The following is a 19,184-nucleotide window of genomic DNA, read 5'->3' as shown; positions in this document are numbered from 1 at the left end:
ATAATTCTTATCTACTAAAAAGATACCGTTTCTTTTGTCTTCTGGTTTCCATTAATTCTATTGATATTGGAGGTGAGTCTTTTTTTCCCTTGCTGCCTTTAAGATTTTTCCTTTTTCTTGTTTTTAACAATTTCACTCTAATGTACCTAATGTGGTTTTTCTTTGAGCTAGTGAAATTCTCCATCTTTTCATTAGTTTTCCTGAACATATTAATTATAAAATTTTAAATTCCTTCTCTAATAACTCCAGTATATGGATCACCTGTTTATCTGCCTCTGTTGTCTATTTTTTTTTCCTCTTTACTTTTGGTCATTAGGTCCTAATTCTAATGGAATGTTGAGTATTGTGTATGAAGAATTGTGCAGGGTCTGGTTGATATCATCCTCTAGCAGGAATTTAATATTTTTCTGGCAGACATTATAATATGAGCAGATCACTTGGATCACTTGAGGGACCTGAATTCCAATTTTTATCTACCTAGTACCATGAGGCAACTGAAATTATCTGCTTGCTTTTTTAGTCTCTTGCTATCTGATTTTGCATGGCTTCTCACTTCTTGCTCTGTACATGTACTGTTTAGGAATAGCAAATGCCTAGAAGGGAATGTCGCACAGAATATTTGCCTCACTTTGCAGTTCATCTTCTCTGATCCCTTATATGCTGACTACCTTGGTAAACCTTAACTCAGTTTTAGTCTTCCCATCCTAGTGGCGGTGCCACAGTTCTAAGCAACCAAGGTGTGTTAAGCCTGAATGCCCCACCGGTAGAAGTGACATAGGCTCCCAAGAGACAAGAGCTGCAGCGATAGTTACCTCACCTCATTGAATTTCCGTTCTCCTTGGGATCTTGGTCTTCTAGTCCTGCCTGCCTTAATTGCCCTTAGTTGCCTTAAAATAGCTGAGGGGTTTTCTTTGTTTGATTTTTGCCTTTTACTTTTTATTTTGCTTTATCCAGTTTCATATTTGTTCTCAGGAGAAGAATTGGGTCTGATAGAAGCTTCTTTTTCACAGCTGGAAGTATGATTTCCCATCTGATAATTTTTTTAACAATTTCTCCAAGCATATGATGTTAATTGCTCTTTGTTTTACGTTCTCCAGGATGCAGTGTCAGCCTTACTTGCAAGAACGTCAGCTGAGCTGCTGGCTGTGGAGCAAGAATTAGCACAGGAAGAAGAGGAAGAGGACCTAGGGCAAGAAGAAGAGCAAAGAGGTCCAGATTGGTAATGTAGTCATTTCCTTTTGCTATTGAGAATTCGAAGAGGATGAGTTTAGTTTCTTATAAGAAACTTTCAGGGAAACTTTTTTATAGGTTCATATCTTATTTCTGGCATTATGCAAAACAATGTCGCTTCAGTGAGTTTGTGGATAGGAGACTATCTGTCCTTGGTCATCCGCAAGTTGAAGGAGGTAATGGCAAAATCAATGGGCAGAGTTAACACATTAGTAAGATTCTTTTTTCTTGCTTCACTAATTTTTAACACTATTTTCTGAGCTTTTTTTTTTTTTAAAGTCTAGGTATCTAATTTGAATGGTATGGGTACCAGATGTATCATGTAGTCTCTGATAAGTCAAAGCAGGTACTTAGAAAACATCTTATAAGTCATCATTTCTCTATTTGTTACCACTTCAATCTTCCTTACTCTTTTCTCTTCCCTTCTCTTATCCATACCCAATCCTTAAAAAAGAAAAAAAATGTTATTATAACTTTATCCTGATTCATATATGTATAAAGAGCTATCTTTCCTGGTTTGCACTGTTTTCTGTAAAAACAAATTCTAGTGAATGCTTGTTGTTGAAGTAAATGTATAAATGACTTAGTTTAGTTTCATATATACAGATCCTTTTGCTGTTATATTTGAATTACTCTTCGCACTTACATGCATATTCATATATAGCATGCACTTCTGTGTGTGTGTATGTATGTATATGTATTTGACTTTTTACACACTCAGAGTGGCAAGGTAAATTATTAATACAGTTATGGTCATTTAGAAGGAACAATTACCACAGTGGTGCAAAAAGGTATAAGTATACTTTGTCCTTATCAAAAGTCCTTTGTTGTAAATAAAAATTAGAGCACTGCAAAACAAATAAATTTTAAATACTAAGCCTTTCTCTTGCATGTAAAATACAATTGTTTTACACACATTTAAAAAAAATACACTTAGTCCGTATAAAAGAGATTAATGAGTGTTGTTATCCATTGCTGATTCCCCCTTGTGAGCATTTCATGGCATGGCCTTTAATAGCTCATCTGTGCCCATTATCAGTATATCACCAGTCACAACCAATGGAAAGCATGTTTCTGTTCAGAGAACATGAAAACTCAACAAAGCATGAGATGTTCTAAACCACCCTGCTAGTGGACTTCCTTGTAAATACAGGTTATACAGATTACAAACCGTGTTTGTATTCTGGAGTGCCACTTGTAATGTGGCCCAAGTCTGTGCTGTGGCTTTTGTTAAGATGACAGCATGTGGCATTAAAAGTGTTCTGATACTTCAGTAGTAAATCTCCTTTTCACAAGGTTCTACTCTTGCTAGAATGCAAGCACGTTGGTGGATGGACGTCTCGCATCCTCATGTCCTTATCCACTCTTGGCTGAGAGTCACTCCATTCTGTTATATGATTAATTTCACAGTAGATTACTTTTCGGTAAATGAACAGCCAATGCGAGCTTACATCATAGTGAGCATCAACACTTTACATGTGATTTTCAGAATATTTCTATTCTGACATCTGGGAATTAGGTCAAATTTCATGAGTTTAACTTTGCCAATACCAAATTACAGTGGTTTTGCTACAGGTTACTAGATAGCCAAGTGAAAACGAGGCATTTGGTTAAAAGTTCTAGCCAAAGGAAATGTCTTGAAATCATTATATTGAGTCTGTTATCCATCGCCCAGATAATAGGTTAACATGTCTACATTGTACTTTTCTTTGTGGCACTCACCTGCTTGACCTGAGGTCTGTTTTGTTTTATGATTTTATTCCACCATAGGTCAGCCAGGCTAAGAGAGGCTTCAGATGACCTTGTGACTGAAGAAGAGACTACAGTTAAAGTGCCAGAGGGCGGTAGCTGTACAGAAGACTTAAATTCCAGCACGAATGTGTCTGAGACAAATGAAGACAAGAGTAGGAACGAAAATGACGGTGCCCAAGACCCTGGGAGTCAGCCGCCCGCTGGAATGCCCACCCTGGTGATTGTTTTCAAGTGTACTCTCCTGAAACCCATCTGTAGGCAGCATGTAGTCTAAGGAGGTGCTTGTTTGTCTCTTTGGTACAGTTCAGTGTTAGGTTTTTGTCCCAAAAGCTGATGAGGAAAGGCATTTGTGGCAGTGGGCAGCAAGAAGTATTGTTAATGCTTTAAAATTTTAAATAGGCCCCAAATACTAATTCACAATTACGTTTGATATAAGAAGAGAAAAAACGCTACTTTAGATCGCTGTAAATGTTCTATGACTATTAAAAGTATTTTCTGAATTTCCTGGACAACACCAGGATGACTCCTTAATTGTACTAAGTCTCATAAATGCTGTAAGTTATTTACATTTCAAACATGAAGTAAACGTTTAGAGTTCATTTTGGCCAGCTGGTGTTCTGACTGAATCTGTTCTGGAAGGTAGCCGATGACTTGGGGTAAGTACAGGTGCCACCCACGATACTAAGCAGGTAACTCTGCTCGTTGAGTGAGAGGCGTGTTGAGACTTCCATTCCCAGAGTGGGGAGAGCACGCTTCATCTTTGAGGACGCTGGTGTGCTTGTGACATTGGTGACAGAGTTTAGAAAATTCCAATTCTTTTTCCTGAGAAAAAAGAATATTATACCCTCACTGAGGACTCCCTTTTACAAAGGAACGTAAGAGGCGGGTTTGGAATCGGGCTAAACCATAATCTGCCTGTGCCTTCTGAGTCTGTAATTTGAGAAACTTCCTTTTTTACTTGTTTTATTTTTTTGTTACGTTTCCAAAGATCCAATAAAAATCTAAACTCTGCTTCACAACAGTTATATATTCATATTTGCATGATTACATATTCTATTTAAATCTACAACTGTTTAGTATATTTTCATTTTCTTACATTTAATTACAGAAACCCTGGTGGCGTAGTGGTTAAGAGCTGTGGCTGCTAACCACAAGGTCGGCAGTTTGAATCCACCAGGTGCTCCTTGGAAACCCCATGGGGCAGTTCTACTCTGTGCAATAGGGTCACTGAGTTGGAATCGACTTGATGGCAACAGGTTTTTTTTTTTTTTCTTTTTTTTACATTTAATTGCATTTATTATTTATTCTGAAAAAAACCTAGTCAGAAAGTTGAATAATGTTTAATGGTGAAATATTCCCAAATAGGATTTTTTTATAGAACATTTGTACTCTGTAAATCTATAGCTTTACTTTTAGGTCTAGTCTATAGGAGGTGGCACCGATATTTATGGGTAATATTGTTGGGCAGATATTATCCTTCCTACTGTGGGTAACTTTCTGAGAACTCAGTAGAGGACCATTCTTCCCAGTTTCCCATCAGAAATACCATGTTCTGTAAGACAAAGCCGTTCTCTTAGAAGTGACCTTGGTGCTAGATGACTCTCTATTGTAAGATTAGACATTTCTTTGTTACTTAGAGGAAAGGAGCATAAACGTATGCCGATAACGTCCCTTGTAGGTCGATAAAGAGACAAACACTGACGAAGCCGTTAACAACGGAGCAGCAGTTCGCCCCAAAGACCGCGGCGGCCTGGGCTCCCGCCAGCATCCCCTTGTGAGAAGCAGCGTGATAGTGCGCTCACAGACCTTTTCACCGGGAGAGCGGAGCCAGTACATCTGCAGGGTGAGGCCAACGGCACGCAGGGCGAGACGTAGGAACTCTGCTTTCTTCCCTTCCCTTCCTGCTAGTGAGGAGCCCGCCGATGACAGAGACTGTGCAGAGGAGCTTTAAAGTCTGCCTCCTGGCTAGACGGGCTGCAAAATATATGTAATATGTATCACACCCTAATGGTTCTGTTTGGTGTCGGTTTTTGTTTTTTCTTCCAAATTTAATGTCTCACTGGTTTTAGTGCCATTTATTTGGCAAAAAAGTGAAATTTAAGAATCGGACCTATAACGCATATTTGGACTTGGGTCTGTTTTTTGAATGTTGCTTACTAGCTAAAAATTCAAAGGATACTTTTATTTCAAAAAAGATATAATTATCTTAACACATGACTTCAGGTAACTGCTACCAAAAAGAGAGTTTCTAACAATCTTATTTAAGAACAGCATAGAAGGAGGAAAACTTACTTAGAGGATTTTCTTCAAGTAATAAACTCACATTATCCCTACCCGCTTATTTGTTAAACTTCTCAATTCAAAACTTACATTCTGTTATGTGGTAATTTTTTTATCCTTTTTTTTTTTTTAAATCCTTTGTTGGCAGTTAAATCGGAGTGACAGTGACAGCTCAACTCTGGCTAAAAAGTCACTCTTCGTGAGAAACTCCAGCGAACGGCGCAGTTTGAGGGTTAAAAGGGTATGTATTCCCTCATTAACATCCCACTGTTTTAGACCAGCCCAGAACCACGAATTGTGAGGCATAAATACCAGGACCGTTGACTGTTAGTGCTCCGTGCTCAGGCTGTTGAATTAAGCTACTGTGAGTACTTTACACGGAGTCACAAAGGTTTTGTCAGTTTTGGACGTAGAAGATGTGCCTCAGACCATTCACTCACCACTGGTTTGGACCGGTGGTAATGCGATAGCCAAGGCTGGAAATTTAGTTTGTTTACTCACCAATAGCAGAAATATTAATGGAAAGTCGTTTGTTTACTGTTACTAATTCCGGTGTAAAATGAGTTGTTTACTAAGTACAGAGTACTGTGTGTGCACAGCTGTGTAGGTGATAAAGTCACTGCCTTCAGGAGTTTGCAGTATGGAGGAGAATCAGAGGTGTGCTTAGGATGGTGGGATAACAGAAGGGAATGAGCCCCTCTGCCTGGGAGAGTCAGGAAAGGCTTCCTGTGGCAGGCCTGTGACTTTGGTGCCTAAAACTTTGGGAAGAAAACGGCCGCTTTTGTTAGGAGTGAGGAGAGGATGCTGGGCGCTGACAGGAGATGTTATGGAATGACACAGGGGCAGGGAAGCATGTTTAGACGTGAGGCGTCATCCAGCTCAGCCAGAGCGTGGTAGTAGTAAAAACATATTTCTTTTTTTTGTTACTATAAGATAAATATGCTGCATTTATTTAGCATTCAGCATTCTTATGAAATTTTAAGGTGATGTTTTCAGATGACCAAACCTTATCTTTTAAAAGCACCTAAATTTCCATCATTTTGGATGCATACTCTTCTCAACTCATTATGTAGGCCACCTGCCGCCTTAAACAGCACACACTTTCAGAGGGTGGTGGAACTCTTCAGGGAAATCGTAATCTAGAAGTGGTTATGACTTGAAGGGAGCTGGAAAAAGCTTAGATTTCTGATAAACTTAGTTATTAAAACTACTTGAGTCAGACAAAGGTTAATCCTGAGACAATGTGTAGCAGATTTTTTTTTTTTCTCTTAGAGTGGTTTTTAAATAGACAGATATGTGGTTTGGTAGAAATGAAGAGGAATGGTATTCTAATTTAGGAGTTATCACTGAAAAAGGAGGAGCCCTGTGGCTTTGTGCTTAAGAGCTCAGCTGCTAACCAAAAGGTAGGTGGTTCAAATCTACCAAGTGCTCCTTGGAAACCCTATGGAGCAGTTATACTCTGTCCTGTAGGGTTGCCATGAATGAGAACCGACTCGATGGTACCTAGCAACAACAACTGAAAAAGATATAAAGGTGTAAGAGAACAAAATCTCTGCAAAGATCAGTAAAAGGTTTACCTGACTGGAAAGGAGAAGTGTCAGGGATATGAGTTAGGAGATGAGAGCGTACCCATTGGCAGTGGTGTTGGAGCCTGCCCATACCAACTTGCCAGAGCCAATTGATTGTGCTTATCTTCCTAACTCCACAATCAGTGAATCACATTAATAGCTTGAAAATGGTTGCAGTGGAAGTATTTACACCATAGAAATTGGCAAATCTTACAAATCAGTGCCATGCCCCCTCCGAGAGCCAGTTGTTAACCATTTACCAGCACCTGTCTACTGCACACTTGAGTCCTTAGAAAGTCTCCACATGCAGGACAACTAGGAAGGATTTCTGATTCTGAAAAATGAGAAATAAAATCAAAGAGAATGTGTGTCTAGATGATTCTTGCTGTGGATGGAGTTTGTTAGAAAGGGCAGAGGTTGAATGAAGGGAACCCAATTGGAAACCCTGGTGGCATAGTGGTTAGGTGCTGCCGCTGCTAAGCAAGAGGTCGGCAGTTCAAACCCTCCAGGTTCTCCTTGGAAACTCCATGGGGCAGTTCTACTCTGTCCTATAGGGTTGCTATGAGTTGGAATCGACTCGACGGCACTGGGTTTGGTTTTTGGTTTAATAAGAAGACTGGAAACCCTGGTGGCATAGTGGTTAAGAGCTATGGTTGCAAGAGTCAGCAGTTCAAATGCACCAAGGGTAGTTCCATTCTGTCCTGTAGGGTCACTGTGAGTCAGAATTGACTTGACAACAATGGGTTTTTTGTTTTTGCTTTTTTTTTTTTAAAAAAAATAAGAAGACTAAGAGCCCTGGAAGCACAGTAGTCAATTGCTCAGCTACTAACTGAAAGGTCGGAGCTTCAAACCCTCCAGTCGCTCCGTGGGAGAAAGATCTGGTAGTCCATAAACAATTACAGCATTGGAAACCCTTGGGTGCAGTTCTGCTCTCTCTTGTAGGGTCTCTATGAGTCGAAATCAGCTTGATGGCAACGAGTAATAAGAATGTTGCAGAAGGCTAGCGGGTAGGTTTTTAGTGAACGTGTAGTATGTATTATACTGGACAGACAAATAGGAAGAGGCAGTAAAATCTATTCCAACTTGGTCTAACTTTCTGAAATAAGAAGAGAGACAGGCCCTCTCCTGTCGTCAAGTTGATTCCAACTCATAGCAACCCTGTAGGACAGAGTAGAACTGCCCCACAGGGTTTCCAAGGAGTGGCTGGTGGATTTGAACTGCCAACCTTTTGGTTAGCAGCCAAGCTTTCAACCACTGTGCCACTAGGGCAGTCTGGCCCAGCCCTAAATGATCTCTCCTTTCTCTGACTTTGTGTGGCACTTACAGGCACTGCTTCACAGCTTACTACTGATTACTGTAATTATTCTGTTCTCTAATTGAAGTCCTCAAGGTCAGATTGTCTTATCTTCCTAGTGTTTTGCCTACAAACCCCCAGCAGATGTTTATTCATACATGTTCAATAAATGTTTCTTCATAAATGGATAAGATTGACCCCAGGAAGAATATCAGTGATTCAGTGGTGGAAGTAGATTTCATATAATGGGGAATCTAAGAATGAGTTGAAATTGAAGCGTATTGGTCACAGAAGGTAGTCAAACTCTAACCCTGTTGACCACTTACATTCAGGCTGGCATGAGGACATAAGCTATGGCGATAAAGTCATCATGCATACTGAAATGGAGGAAATATAAGTTTCTAGAAATATATTTGCTTTTCACATAGGGCGGGCTTTGTGTAGTGAATTGGTCAAACTCGGCTCTACTGTGGGAACAACTCTAAAACCTCAGTGGCTTAAAACAACAAAGGTTTGTTTCTTGCTTAGCTACTGTTCGTTGGAGGTTGGCTGGATGCTCTCCTACTTATTATTCTTCTCAGCCAGGACCCAGGCAGAGGGAGCCTCCATCTCTGTAGCTCTCTGACCCTGGAGCGGGGACAAGCACCTAGGCAAATCTCGTATAGGACTTGAAAGATTTCTGCCTGCAAGTGACACGTCACTGTTACTCAGCTTTCATTAGCCAAAGTAAGTCTCTAGGCCAGCCGTGGGAACAGAGAAGTGCAATCCCTTTACGTGCCAGGAAGGAGGAAAAACAGGATATTGGTGATTGTTGCCGAAGACTGCCAATATCATAAGGGTGTTTTGATGATGTTCTTGATTGTTTTGTTTCTGACTCCCCAGACCGTTTGCCAGCCAGTCCTTAGAAGAGCAGCACAAGAATGCCCGGTGCGTACATCTCTAGACTTAGAACTGGATCTCCAGGCATCTCTGACCCGACAGAGCCGCCTCAATGATGAGCTGCAGGCCCTGAGGGGCTTGCGGCAAAAGCTGGAGGAACTGAAGGCTCAAGGAGAGACCGACCTCCCGCGGGGTGTGCTGGAGGATGAGAGGTTCCAGAAGCTCCTGAAACAAGCTGAGAAGCAGGTACAGACCTTGACATCTCTGCTTTCTCTGAAGGCCTAAAAAAAAACCCGCTGCCATCGAGTCAGTTCTGACTCATAGCGACCCTACAGGACAGAGTAGAACTGCCCCACAAAGTTTCCAAGGAGTGCCTGGTGGATTTGAACTGCCAACCTTTTGGTTAGCAGCCCTAGCACTTAACCACTACGCCACCAGGGTTTCCTCTGAAGGCCTACAGAGGGTTAATCTTTTTTAAAGCATACCACGTAGAAGGCACCCAGCTTAGACCTCAAGCAAAAGTCTTCTGATCCTTTTTCTAAAACTCGGAACACATTTCCCTATTGTTATAGGTCTTTTTTTTAACTCAGAATGTTGATAAAAGAGTGACACTGCCACCCAGTAGGATGCAGCTAGTGGTCCCCCACCTCCACCCCACCCCACACCTGCAGCTCTGGTGGCCACTGGCCTCCGGGCAGGACAGGAACGTGGCAACAAAGGGAAGTGGCTGTCCTCATTTCTCCTCAGTGTTTTTCTTTGTCGCAACATAAGACTTGGTAAATAAATACAGTACAACTTTGAACATAAATGGTGAATTTCCTTTGGATTTTCTCTGAGTGGCTCTTGAAGGATACATTAAACACATCATTTGTGAATGTATTGCTGAATTTAATGCTCCTAAATGTTCACATTTTTTCTTACCTTCAAGAAAGCTTGCACCTCAGATATTGGTGTTCTCCTTTGCCTTTCACCATACAAGCAGCTGTAACAATAGAATGAAATTACTGATGCTTTTTAATACAATTTTTGTTGTTTTTTTTTTTTAAGGGAATGTTTCTATTCTGCCACCTAAATATTGAAAAATTTCAAACATGCGTATTTATGAAGTTTATTTTCTCTCGAGATTAGAATTTATAGTTTGGTATGGGAACGTGTGTTCGCATCCATCTGTAATATACGAATAGAGTTTTTCATGTAGCTGGAGTATTATAAATGCCAAAGCAGTATATGCTTTCACTCCTTTTGGATGAAAATCTGAAATGATTAGACACTTCCTTAAATTAATAGACGATCTTATCCATAATATAAACTTCACTTTGGGTCAAAATTGTCTTTTGATGGTGTAGCGTATGGCACCATAGGAAAACTTTGAGTGATTTAGCGGACTAACATTCTTAGTGGCAGAAAAAATCATAGGAGTAGCTGGCAGATTTTCCACACATAAATATGAAATTAAACTAAACTCCCTCACGAGTGAACTTTTCCAAAACAGCCATCACTGCCATTCAGTGCAACCATTTATATGACGTGGGTGCTGTTTTCCCCTTTCATCTAAACCGTTAGCGTTTTGATTATCCTTGTTGCAAACCACCATCTAAAAAGTAGTTGCTGGCTAGAATGCGTGGCTGACGCTCTGTTACTTCCAGCGCCTTCCTCAGAACCAACACCTCCATAAAGATGAAGCCGTAAGTACGTGGGGTTTTTAATCCTTTAAAATCACAACACAACGCAATGCACTTCTGTACAAAGTCGAATGCAGACGGCCTTCCCAGTAGTTAGCTGAATGCCACATTGGACGTATTTTGCTCACAGAGCAGGCGTTCTATCACCCACATGGTAACACTGATTTAGATACGGCCGCTTGGTCTCAGAACTGCTTAGAATATTTAAAAAATCACTAACCTTTCCAATTTGGGTCAAGAATACGAAGACTCAAGAGCCAAGATCTGCGAGTCTTGCCCCATTCAGGATTTAATTAAGCAAGTCTCCTTCCAGGTTTTGAAAGTGCCTTAAGAAGAATGACAGTTTATTCTTTTATAAAAAACAGTGCTTTATTTTTATATTAATTTGCAGTTGTTTAGTCCTAAATGGAAACCACTTATGCGTAATTCTGGCCTCATAATAAGCTTTTAATGATGATTATAAATTCCTTCATAAGGTTTTCACTGGCTAATTCTTTTCAGAAGTAGACTGCCAGGTCCTTCTTTCTAGTCTGTCTTAGTCTGGAAGCTCAGCTGAAACCTGTCCTTCATGGGTGGCCCTGCTGGTATCTGAATACCAGTGGTATAGCTTCCAGCATCACAGCAACACACAAGCCCCCACAGTACAACAAACTGACAGACACATGGGGGAAAAGAGGAAGACCCCAAAGAGGTGGATTGACACAGTGGCTGCAACAATGAGCTCAAGCATAACAATGATTGTGAGGATGGCGCAGGACCAGGCAGTGTTTCATTCTGTTGTGCATAAGGTCACCATGAGTTGGAACTGACTCGACGGCACCTAACAACAACAACAGCATAAATTTGTTATATAAGTTGTATCTTAATAGAAGATTTGCGACTGTATAGTCTGATTAACCAACTCTTAGTTGGTTCCAAAATCAGTTTGCACACCAAGATAGTGAGGCAGAAGAACTGAAGGAAATGCCTCTTGTAATTGTGTCTGAGGCCAAGGCTGTGTTCTAGTGCGTCATTAAGGGTCTGTGGCCCAGGGGCTGAGAACAGAGCAGGAGAGGGCCAAGGAGACTGTTGTTTCTCACGCCTGCAGGACCAGCCCCCTATAAACCATGCAAACTGCATCTTACAGTAGTCCATCAGAGGGGAGAAGGAAGAAAGAATATCTGTGGCTTTTGTTTTTTCCATGCTTTAATAGAATTGTATTTTCTATAAGAGGGCTGGATTGGAGGGTCTCCAAGGTCCCTTCCAGTTGCACAATTCTGTGATCTATTGATCAGTTGCTGTTGAGTCGATTTCAACTCATTATGACTAGAAGTTTCTAACATTGGCTCATTTCTGCACTTCCTCTTCATTTCCACATCTACTTCCTAATATACACACAGCTGCATGTACGCGCACACACACGCGCACACACACACTGCCCTTTCATTTCCCTGTGGTGTTGGGGATTTGTGAGATTTTCAGCAAGGTAGTCATAAAATGCCTATCGATGAGCAGAGAGCCTGCCAGTTGCCATAAAGAACATGACTCCCCGAAAAGCAGTTAGTTGAACCCAGGAGCAGATCTTGGATTTGCCTCTTTGTCAGGTCTCTGGGCCGCACTGTACAACACCTGGCTTCTTCCTCTGTGGTCGGAAGTCTGTTTTGTAGCTTGGAATAAAGACTGAGTCATAGTTAGTGTCCTCCTGTGCTGTACAATCCCCCTTAGGAAGCAGAAGAAACTTTGGGTGTAAATTACAACTGGCTTGCCTTCCTTATTCCAGTATACATCTTAATGTGACTTTACATAAATCACTTGACCTTTCTAAAGGTCAGGCTCCCGTCACGCAAAATGAAAGTTAATCATACTCTTCCAGAGAGCATAAAAATGACATCCAGTGCTCATGAACCAGGCAGCTTCTCATGATTTGGGGTGAGGAGGGGAGAAGCATGCTTGGGGGGACTGGTATTTTTCCAAAGGAAACTGGTATTGGTTACAAAGCAGAAAGTTCTTAGTGTTTCCTTGTTAAAATGCCAAGGCTCTATGGTACTAGACTTTCTTTTAAGCTTAAAATAATACAGATATTAGCATTTTGAAAAGTTAGAATCCACTGAGAAAATTATTTGTCAAAGATAATTAACACACCTCACTGAACAAAATAAATCCTAATATTTACAACTTAGTATTCATCATTGAGAGTTAACAGCATGCATAGGTGGTTACTGTTGATTATTACAGCTAATTCAGTGATAAATTTTGTCATCCAGATTTCCTGAGAAAGATATATATACAGAAAACACAGAGACAAGTATAGTATGCAGTAAAGTGAGTTTTTGTTCACCCTGAAAAGAAGTACCTGTTGTTCCGTGGCCAGTCTTACTTAGTGCAAAACAAAGCCAAGTTTCAAAGTAATTTTGTAATCGCCACAAAGATGCTGGTAGTTGAAAATACCAGCATCCATTGGGCTACTTAGATGGACTGTCTTAATAGGTCTCTACAAGGAATACAATAGATCTCCATGATTCCATTCACATGGAAGGCAACTAAAGACAGAGAACAGGGCCCACTGGGAGCCTATCTTATTGCTCATCCAATAAAATAAAATTTCTCTGGAAACTGGGTCAGATTTTCTTAACTAGATCTGTCCACATGTACTTCCCTTCTCTGCCTTTTCCTGATTTATCCATGTTCAATTTAGTAAGCAGATGGCCTTTTAAAGTTGATTTATCCATGTGATAAGTTACCAAGAATTAGAATAGCAGCAATGTTTTAGTATAATTATTAGTTTACTAATTTGATACACCAAATCGTGGTAGAGATGACTTCTTTGTGTTTATCTTACTTGCACCTCATGAAAAATCATTTATTGAAGTTAGGACACTAAAATGTCATGGTTGTCCCCTTTGAACGTGATTTATATAAATTCAGAAGCTCAGAGTAACAGCTAAACTAACCAATCAACTTCAAAATAACCAAGAAGAGTCATTACTAAACAAATATAGGTTGCTCTTATGGACCAAATCTTTCAAAATGGAGAGAGGAACAAGAAGCAATAAAAAATATCTGGAAAGGGAATCCTTTGTGGTGAAAAAATGGAAGTTACTGCAGCTTTACATAAAATGGTATGAAAATAAGTGCTGAATAAGTTTTTATTTACTAAAAGGGCCATGGCATTTTTATTTTTAAATTTAAAGTGAATCTAGTATACTTTTGCTTTGAGAATATTTTAACACTTAAAAAAATATTTTTAAGTTAAAAAAGTAATACACATTTATAGAAGAAGTAACCCTAATCCTACCACACTTTTCAAAAAAATAGAAGAGGAGAGAACACTTCTTACCTTGTTCAGTGAGGGTGAGCATTACCCTGATACCAAAGCCAGATAAAAACACCACAAGAGAAATACAGAACAATATCCCTAAAGAACATAGATGTAAAAAATACTTAACAAAATAATAGCAAACCAAATTCAAAACATATTAAAAGGATTATACACTACGATCAAGTGGGATTTATCCCAGGGAGGCAAGGGTGGTTCAACATTAGAAAATCAGTCGGTGTCATACACTGCATTAATAGAATAAGCAAAAAGAACCTCTTGATAATTTCGATCAATACAGAAAAGGCATTTGACAAAATTCAGTACTCTGTCATGATAGGAGAGTCAACAAGAAAGCTATTAGAACTAATTAGTGAATTCAGCAAAGTGGCAGGGTACAAGGTAGCATGCAAAAATCATTTGGATTTCTAGACATCATCAATGACCAAGATGAAAAGGAAATTAAGGAAACATTACCATTTATAATAGCATTTAAAAGAATGAAGTACCTAGGAATAAATTTAACCAGGTGAAACACTTGAACACGGAAGATTATAAAACATTTAGTAAAAATAAATAAAATAAATATTCTCCATATAACAGGATGGCATAAATAAATGGAAGGATATTCCGTGTTCATGGATTGAAAGTCTTAAGATGTCAGTACTACCCAAAGCAATCTATAGATTCAATGCAATCCTCATCCAAATTCCAACAGCCTTCTTTGAGAAATAGAAAAGCCAATCCTCAAATTTATATGGAAGGGCAAGGGACACTGAATAGCTATAGCAGCCTTGAAGAATAAAACAGGAGAACTCACACTTTCTGATTTCAAAACATACTACAAAGCTAAAGTAGGTAAAACAGCTTGGTGCTGGTGTAATAATAGACCAATGAGATAGAACTGAAAGTCCATACATCTGTGATCAGCGGATTTTCGACGAGTGCTGAGTCTATTCATAGGGGAAGGAAGAGTCTCTTCAGTAAATGGTGCTGAGAAGATTTGTTTTCCACATGCAGAAGAATGAATCAAGATTCCTGCCTCACGTCATACACAAAAACCAATTCAAAATGGATAAAGGACCTAAGTGGAGCCACCAGTCCTTAGGCCCCTGATGTGGGTAGGTGAGGACCCTGTTTAATAGGCAAAGCAATGCCAAACATCAAACACCCATCTCTCCACCGTATAGCCGAAACAGTTGTAGTCTGCCAACAAGGGCCTGTTCTCCTGAAATAGGTCCATACAGGTCCATGCAGGGGGGGAAAGGTACTCAAAGTCCACGGACCGGTTATGCCTGGACAGGAGCCGCTTCTGTCCTGAGCTCCCTCCAGTTAGTGGAGCTGGCAAATTATTTTTTCTCCCAATTGTGAATTTACTCCTTCTCCCAGGCTGGGAGGATGGCTCTAGGCACTCAGCAGGGCCTATCCCAGGCCCAGGGAAATCAACAGCGGCTGAAGCTGGCTTGGGTGTGGGCAGTATGGTAAAATGTACATAAGTACTTAGCTTTTGCCGAGAGCACCGTTCTTCTCTGATTCCAAAAGTGTGAGTAGGCTATGTGGCTGGCTGCTTCTCCCTGAGGAAACTGCTGCCGAATGAATGCTAGTACCAGCCCACCACAGCCACTCCTGGGAATGGTGTCTGAGGGCTCCCTGCGATTCAGGTCCCGTAACTCTTCTCCACTTCTGAACCATCTCTTCCTCCCCCTGCCGCTCAGTTCATTTTCTAACTTTGCCTTTGTTGTTCAGGGCTCCTAGCTTGTCATAAATATACTTGTTTCACTTGTTTTTTCGGGTCTTTGTTGTAAGAGGGCTCACCGGAAGCGTCTGTCTATTCCGCCATCTTGGCCCTGCCTCTGGAGAAACTTTCTTGATAGCCAGTAATCAGTGGGAAAAAAACTCTGAGTTGTTATAAACCTTATGAGAGTTACTGATACAAATTAATCTCTAAACAACAGTCAACTAACAACCTGCCTTGCCCACAGACCTATTTGTTAACTCATTCAACATATATTTGCTCTGCACCTACAGTGTGCTGAGCCTGGGAGGCATGAGGGATTTTGGCACTGAGGAAGGCAAGGCTGGCCAAGTCCCTGCCCTGGAGTTGCCCATATTCTGTGAGGGAGGCAGACAAGAAAGGAGGATTGTCCTAGTGTGTGGTCAAGACTATTCCAGCTCCTAGTGACCCCAAATCACAGTGTAAACTGTCCCATAGGGTTTTCTTGGCAGTAATCTTCACAGGAGCAAATTGCCAGTTCTTTCTCCCACGGAGCTGCTGAGTGGGTTAGAACTGCCAGTCTTTCGGTTAGTAACTGAGTGCTTAAGTTGTGCTACCGAGGCTCCTAAAGGGGGCTAAGGGATTCTTCAGAAGCATCTCCAGGTCCTGTGCTGTCCAAAGGTCTCGCTGTGAAAATGGCTGCTCCTCAGTAAGTGTTCTAAGGACAAACCAAGTCACAGTCCATCCTGGCAGGGATACAGTGATGCTCTCTTTCTGTTACATGGATGGGAAGCTGAATGAGAGCAGCGGGGCGTCACTTCCAGCACGCAGCAGTTCCCCAAAGTGCGGCTCACATTTGCCACCTTTTCCAACATCTGTGGTGAGAATTGGGAGGAAAGTGAAGGTGAGACTACCCTGTACGGGCACCAAAGTTTTCCTTAGAACTCCTTTGCTTGAAGCAGCTTTCCAAACAAGTCCCAAAAGCAACTTTGTATATTTATAATGTCCCACACTGTTTCTCAAGACATAAATAAGGTAAATTGAATTAGTTTTATTTCTGTCAGATGGGAATAACTATTGTTTTTAAGAACAAATTGACAAAATTTTATACTACTACACTCTACCATATTAAGTACATATTTATTATGTTCATAAGTTTCCAGCCATTTGATTTAATATAACTCATTTTATAAGGCACCATTGGAAGCAACCTCTGCAAATATGGGCGATTGTCAAAGATAAACCAATGAATTAAAAATCTTTACTGTGCACATGAATCTTTGTAAATTTGTTTAAACAGACACAGCCTTTGCCCTCGTGAAGCTTATGGACAGTGCAGATAGCTCAAACCACGAGGCAATATTGAGCCCCAGCTGGAATTAGCAACCAGGCGGCTCTGAGCATTCCTACAAGGAGGGAGTCGGCGCTTTTGTAGAGGGCGGCAGGTGGGGGAGCAGAGTCACCACGGCCCTTTAAACCACAGTGATAGTTCTTAGCATGAGTCCCATAGTTTTCAAATATGAAGGAAGGAAGAGCAGCAAATAGCATGTTCATATTTAAACCTCATTTCTTATTTGTGTGTGTGTATAAGGAATTATCCTTTTATTTGGTATCATCCAATCAGCCAGTTGCCATCAACTCAATCCTGACTTACAGAGACCCCGTGTGTGTCAAGAGTAGAACTGCTCCGTAGGTTTTTAATGGCTGATTTTTTGGGAAGAGATCACCAAGCCTTTATTCTGAGGTGCCTCTAATAAATAATAAATAAACAGGTTTGGATTTGATATCAGATAAGCCTTATTATTATACAATATTGTGTTTTTCAACTCAGAGTATAAATAATACATAACTTTGATTACTTTTCCGCAATAGCAGAGTAATATAAACACAGAATTATATGTTGTCTTAGTCACCTAGTGCTGCTGTAACACAAATACCACAAGTGGGTAGCTTTAAAGCACAGGAATTTATTTTCTCATAGATCAGGGGGCTAGAAGTTTCAATTCTGGGTGTGGCTTTATGGGAAGATCCTTCTCCGTCAGTGGCCCTGTGAGGTCCTTGGCAGTCCTGGATGTCTGTCTTCCTTCTGTGTGTGCCTCTGTGTCATTTCTGCTCTTTTTATAACTTGGAAGGTTTAGGACCCCACCCTACTCTGGTATAATTTCATTAACATAAAAAAAAAACCTATTTCCAAACAGGGTCGTACTCACAGGTACCTAAAAAACCAAAACCCACTGCCGTGGAGTCGATTCCGACTCATAGCGACCCTATAGGACAGCGTAGAACTGCCCCATAGAGTTTCCAAGGAGTGCTTGGAGCATTCAAACTGCCAGCCGCTTGGTTAGTAGCCGTAGCACTTAACCACTATGCCACCAGGGTTTCCTTCACAGGTACGGCGGTTAGGAATTCAGCACGTATTTTGGGGGAATCCAGTTTAATCCAAAATATCTGTATGTGTGGATGTGGCTTATTGTGAATATTTAAAATACGTTGTTGTTATTAGGTGTCATCAAGTCGGCTCTGACTCAGCAGCACTGTGTACGGCAGGACAAAACACTGCCCAGTCCTGCACCATCCTCACAATCGTTGCTATGCTTGAGCCCATTGTTGCAGCCACCATGTCACTCCATCTCATTGAGGGTCTTCCTCTTTTTTGCTGACCCTCTACTTTACCAAGTATTGACGTCCGTCTCCAGGGATGGTTCCCTCCTGATAACATGTCCAAAGTATCTGACACGAAGTCTCACCATCGTCACTTCTAAGAAGCATTCTGGCTGTACTTCTTCCAAGACAGAAAGGCAGATTTGTTCGTTCTTTTGGCAGTCCATGGTATATTCTATATTCTTTGCCAGTACCATAGTTCAAAGGCATCAGTTCTTCTTTGGTCCTCCTCATTCATTGTTGAACTTTTTGCATGCATACGAGGCGATTGAAAACACTGTGGCCAGGGTCAGGCGCACCTTAGTCCTCAAAGGGACATCTTTGCTTTTCAACACTTTAAAGAGATCTTTTGCAGCAGATTTGCCTAAGAAATCAGTATTTGTTGAGTCCGCCTTCCATGGTCATTGACTGTGGATCCAAGTAAAATGAAATCCTTGACAACTTCAGTCTTTTCTCTGTTTATCATGATGTTGCTTATTGGTCCAGTTGTGTTGATTTGTGTTTTCTTTATGTTGAGGTGTAATCCATAGTGAATGCTGTGATTTTGATCTTTGTCAGTGAGTGCTTCAAGTCATCTTCACTTTCAGCAAACAAGGTTGTGTCATCTGCATAACGCAGGTTGTTGATAAGAATTCCTCCAGTCCTGATGCTGAGTTCTTCGTGTAGTCCAGCTTCTTGTATTATTTAAAATATGTGTGTGTGTCTCTGTCTGTATGTGTGTGTATGTATTACATGCCAACTTTTATTCCCTTCCAAAATCTTACATAACCACATGTTTACCTGGAATTTAAAATTCTAAATCCCATTTGAATCAATGTTGCAGCATGGA

General features: G+C 40.7%; 1 protein-coding gene across 2 annotated transcripts in view; it reads left to right on the top strand.

Moving 5' to 3' along the window:
* The window catches only part of WWC2 (WW and C2 domain containing 2), a 317,713-nt gene that overhangs the window by 290,757 nt on the left and 7,772 nt on the right, over window positions 1-19,184 (top strand). For both annotated transcript variants that reach the window (XM_064273548.1, XM_064273549.1), the window contains 5 exons: window positions 1,098-1,219; window positions 3,001-3,199; window positions 4,661-4,825; window positions 5,411-5,503; window positions 9,007-9,249. In XM_064273548.1, coding sequence (XP_064129618.1) covers window positions 1,098-1,219; window positions 3,001-3,199; window positions 4,661-4,825; window positions 5,411-5,503; window positions 9,007-9,249 — 822 coding nt within the window. The remainder of the gene's footprint in view (window positions 1-1,097; window positions 1,220-3,000; window positions 3,200-4,660; window positions 4,826-5,410; window positions 5,504-9,006; window positions 9,250-19,184) is intronic.

The sequence above is a fragment of the Loxodonta africana genome, chromosome 21 (assembly GCF_030014295.1).
Source record: "Loxodonta africana isolate mLoxAfr1 chromosome 21, mLoxAfr1.hap2, whole genome shotgun sequence".
Classification (NCBI taxonomy): Eukaryota; Metazoa; Chordata; class Mammalia; order Proboscidea; family Elephantidae; genus Loxodonta; species Loxodonta africana.
Note: the sequence above shows the minus strand (reverse complement) of the source record. Positions and strands in the feature narration are given on the sequence as shown.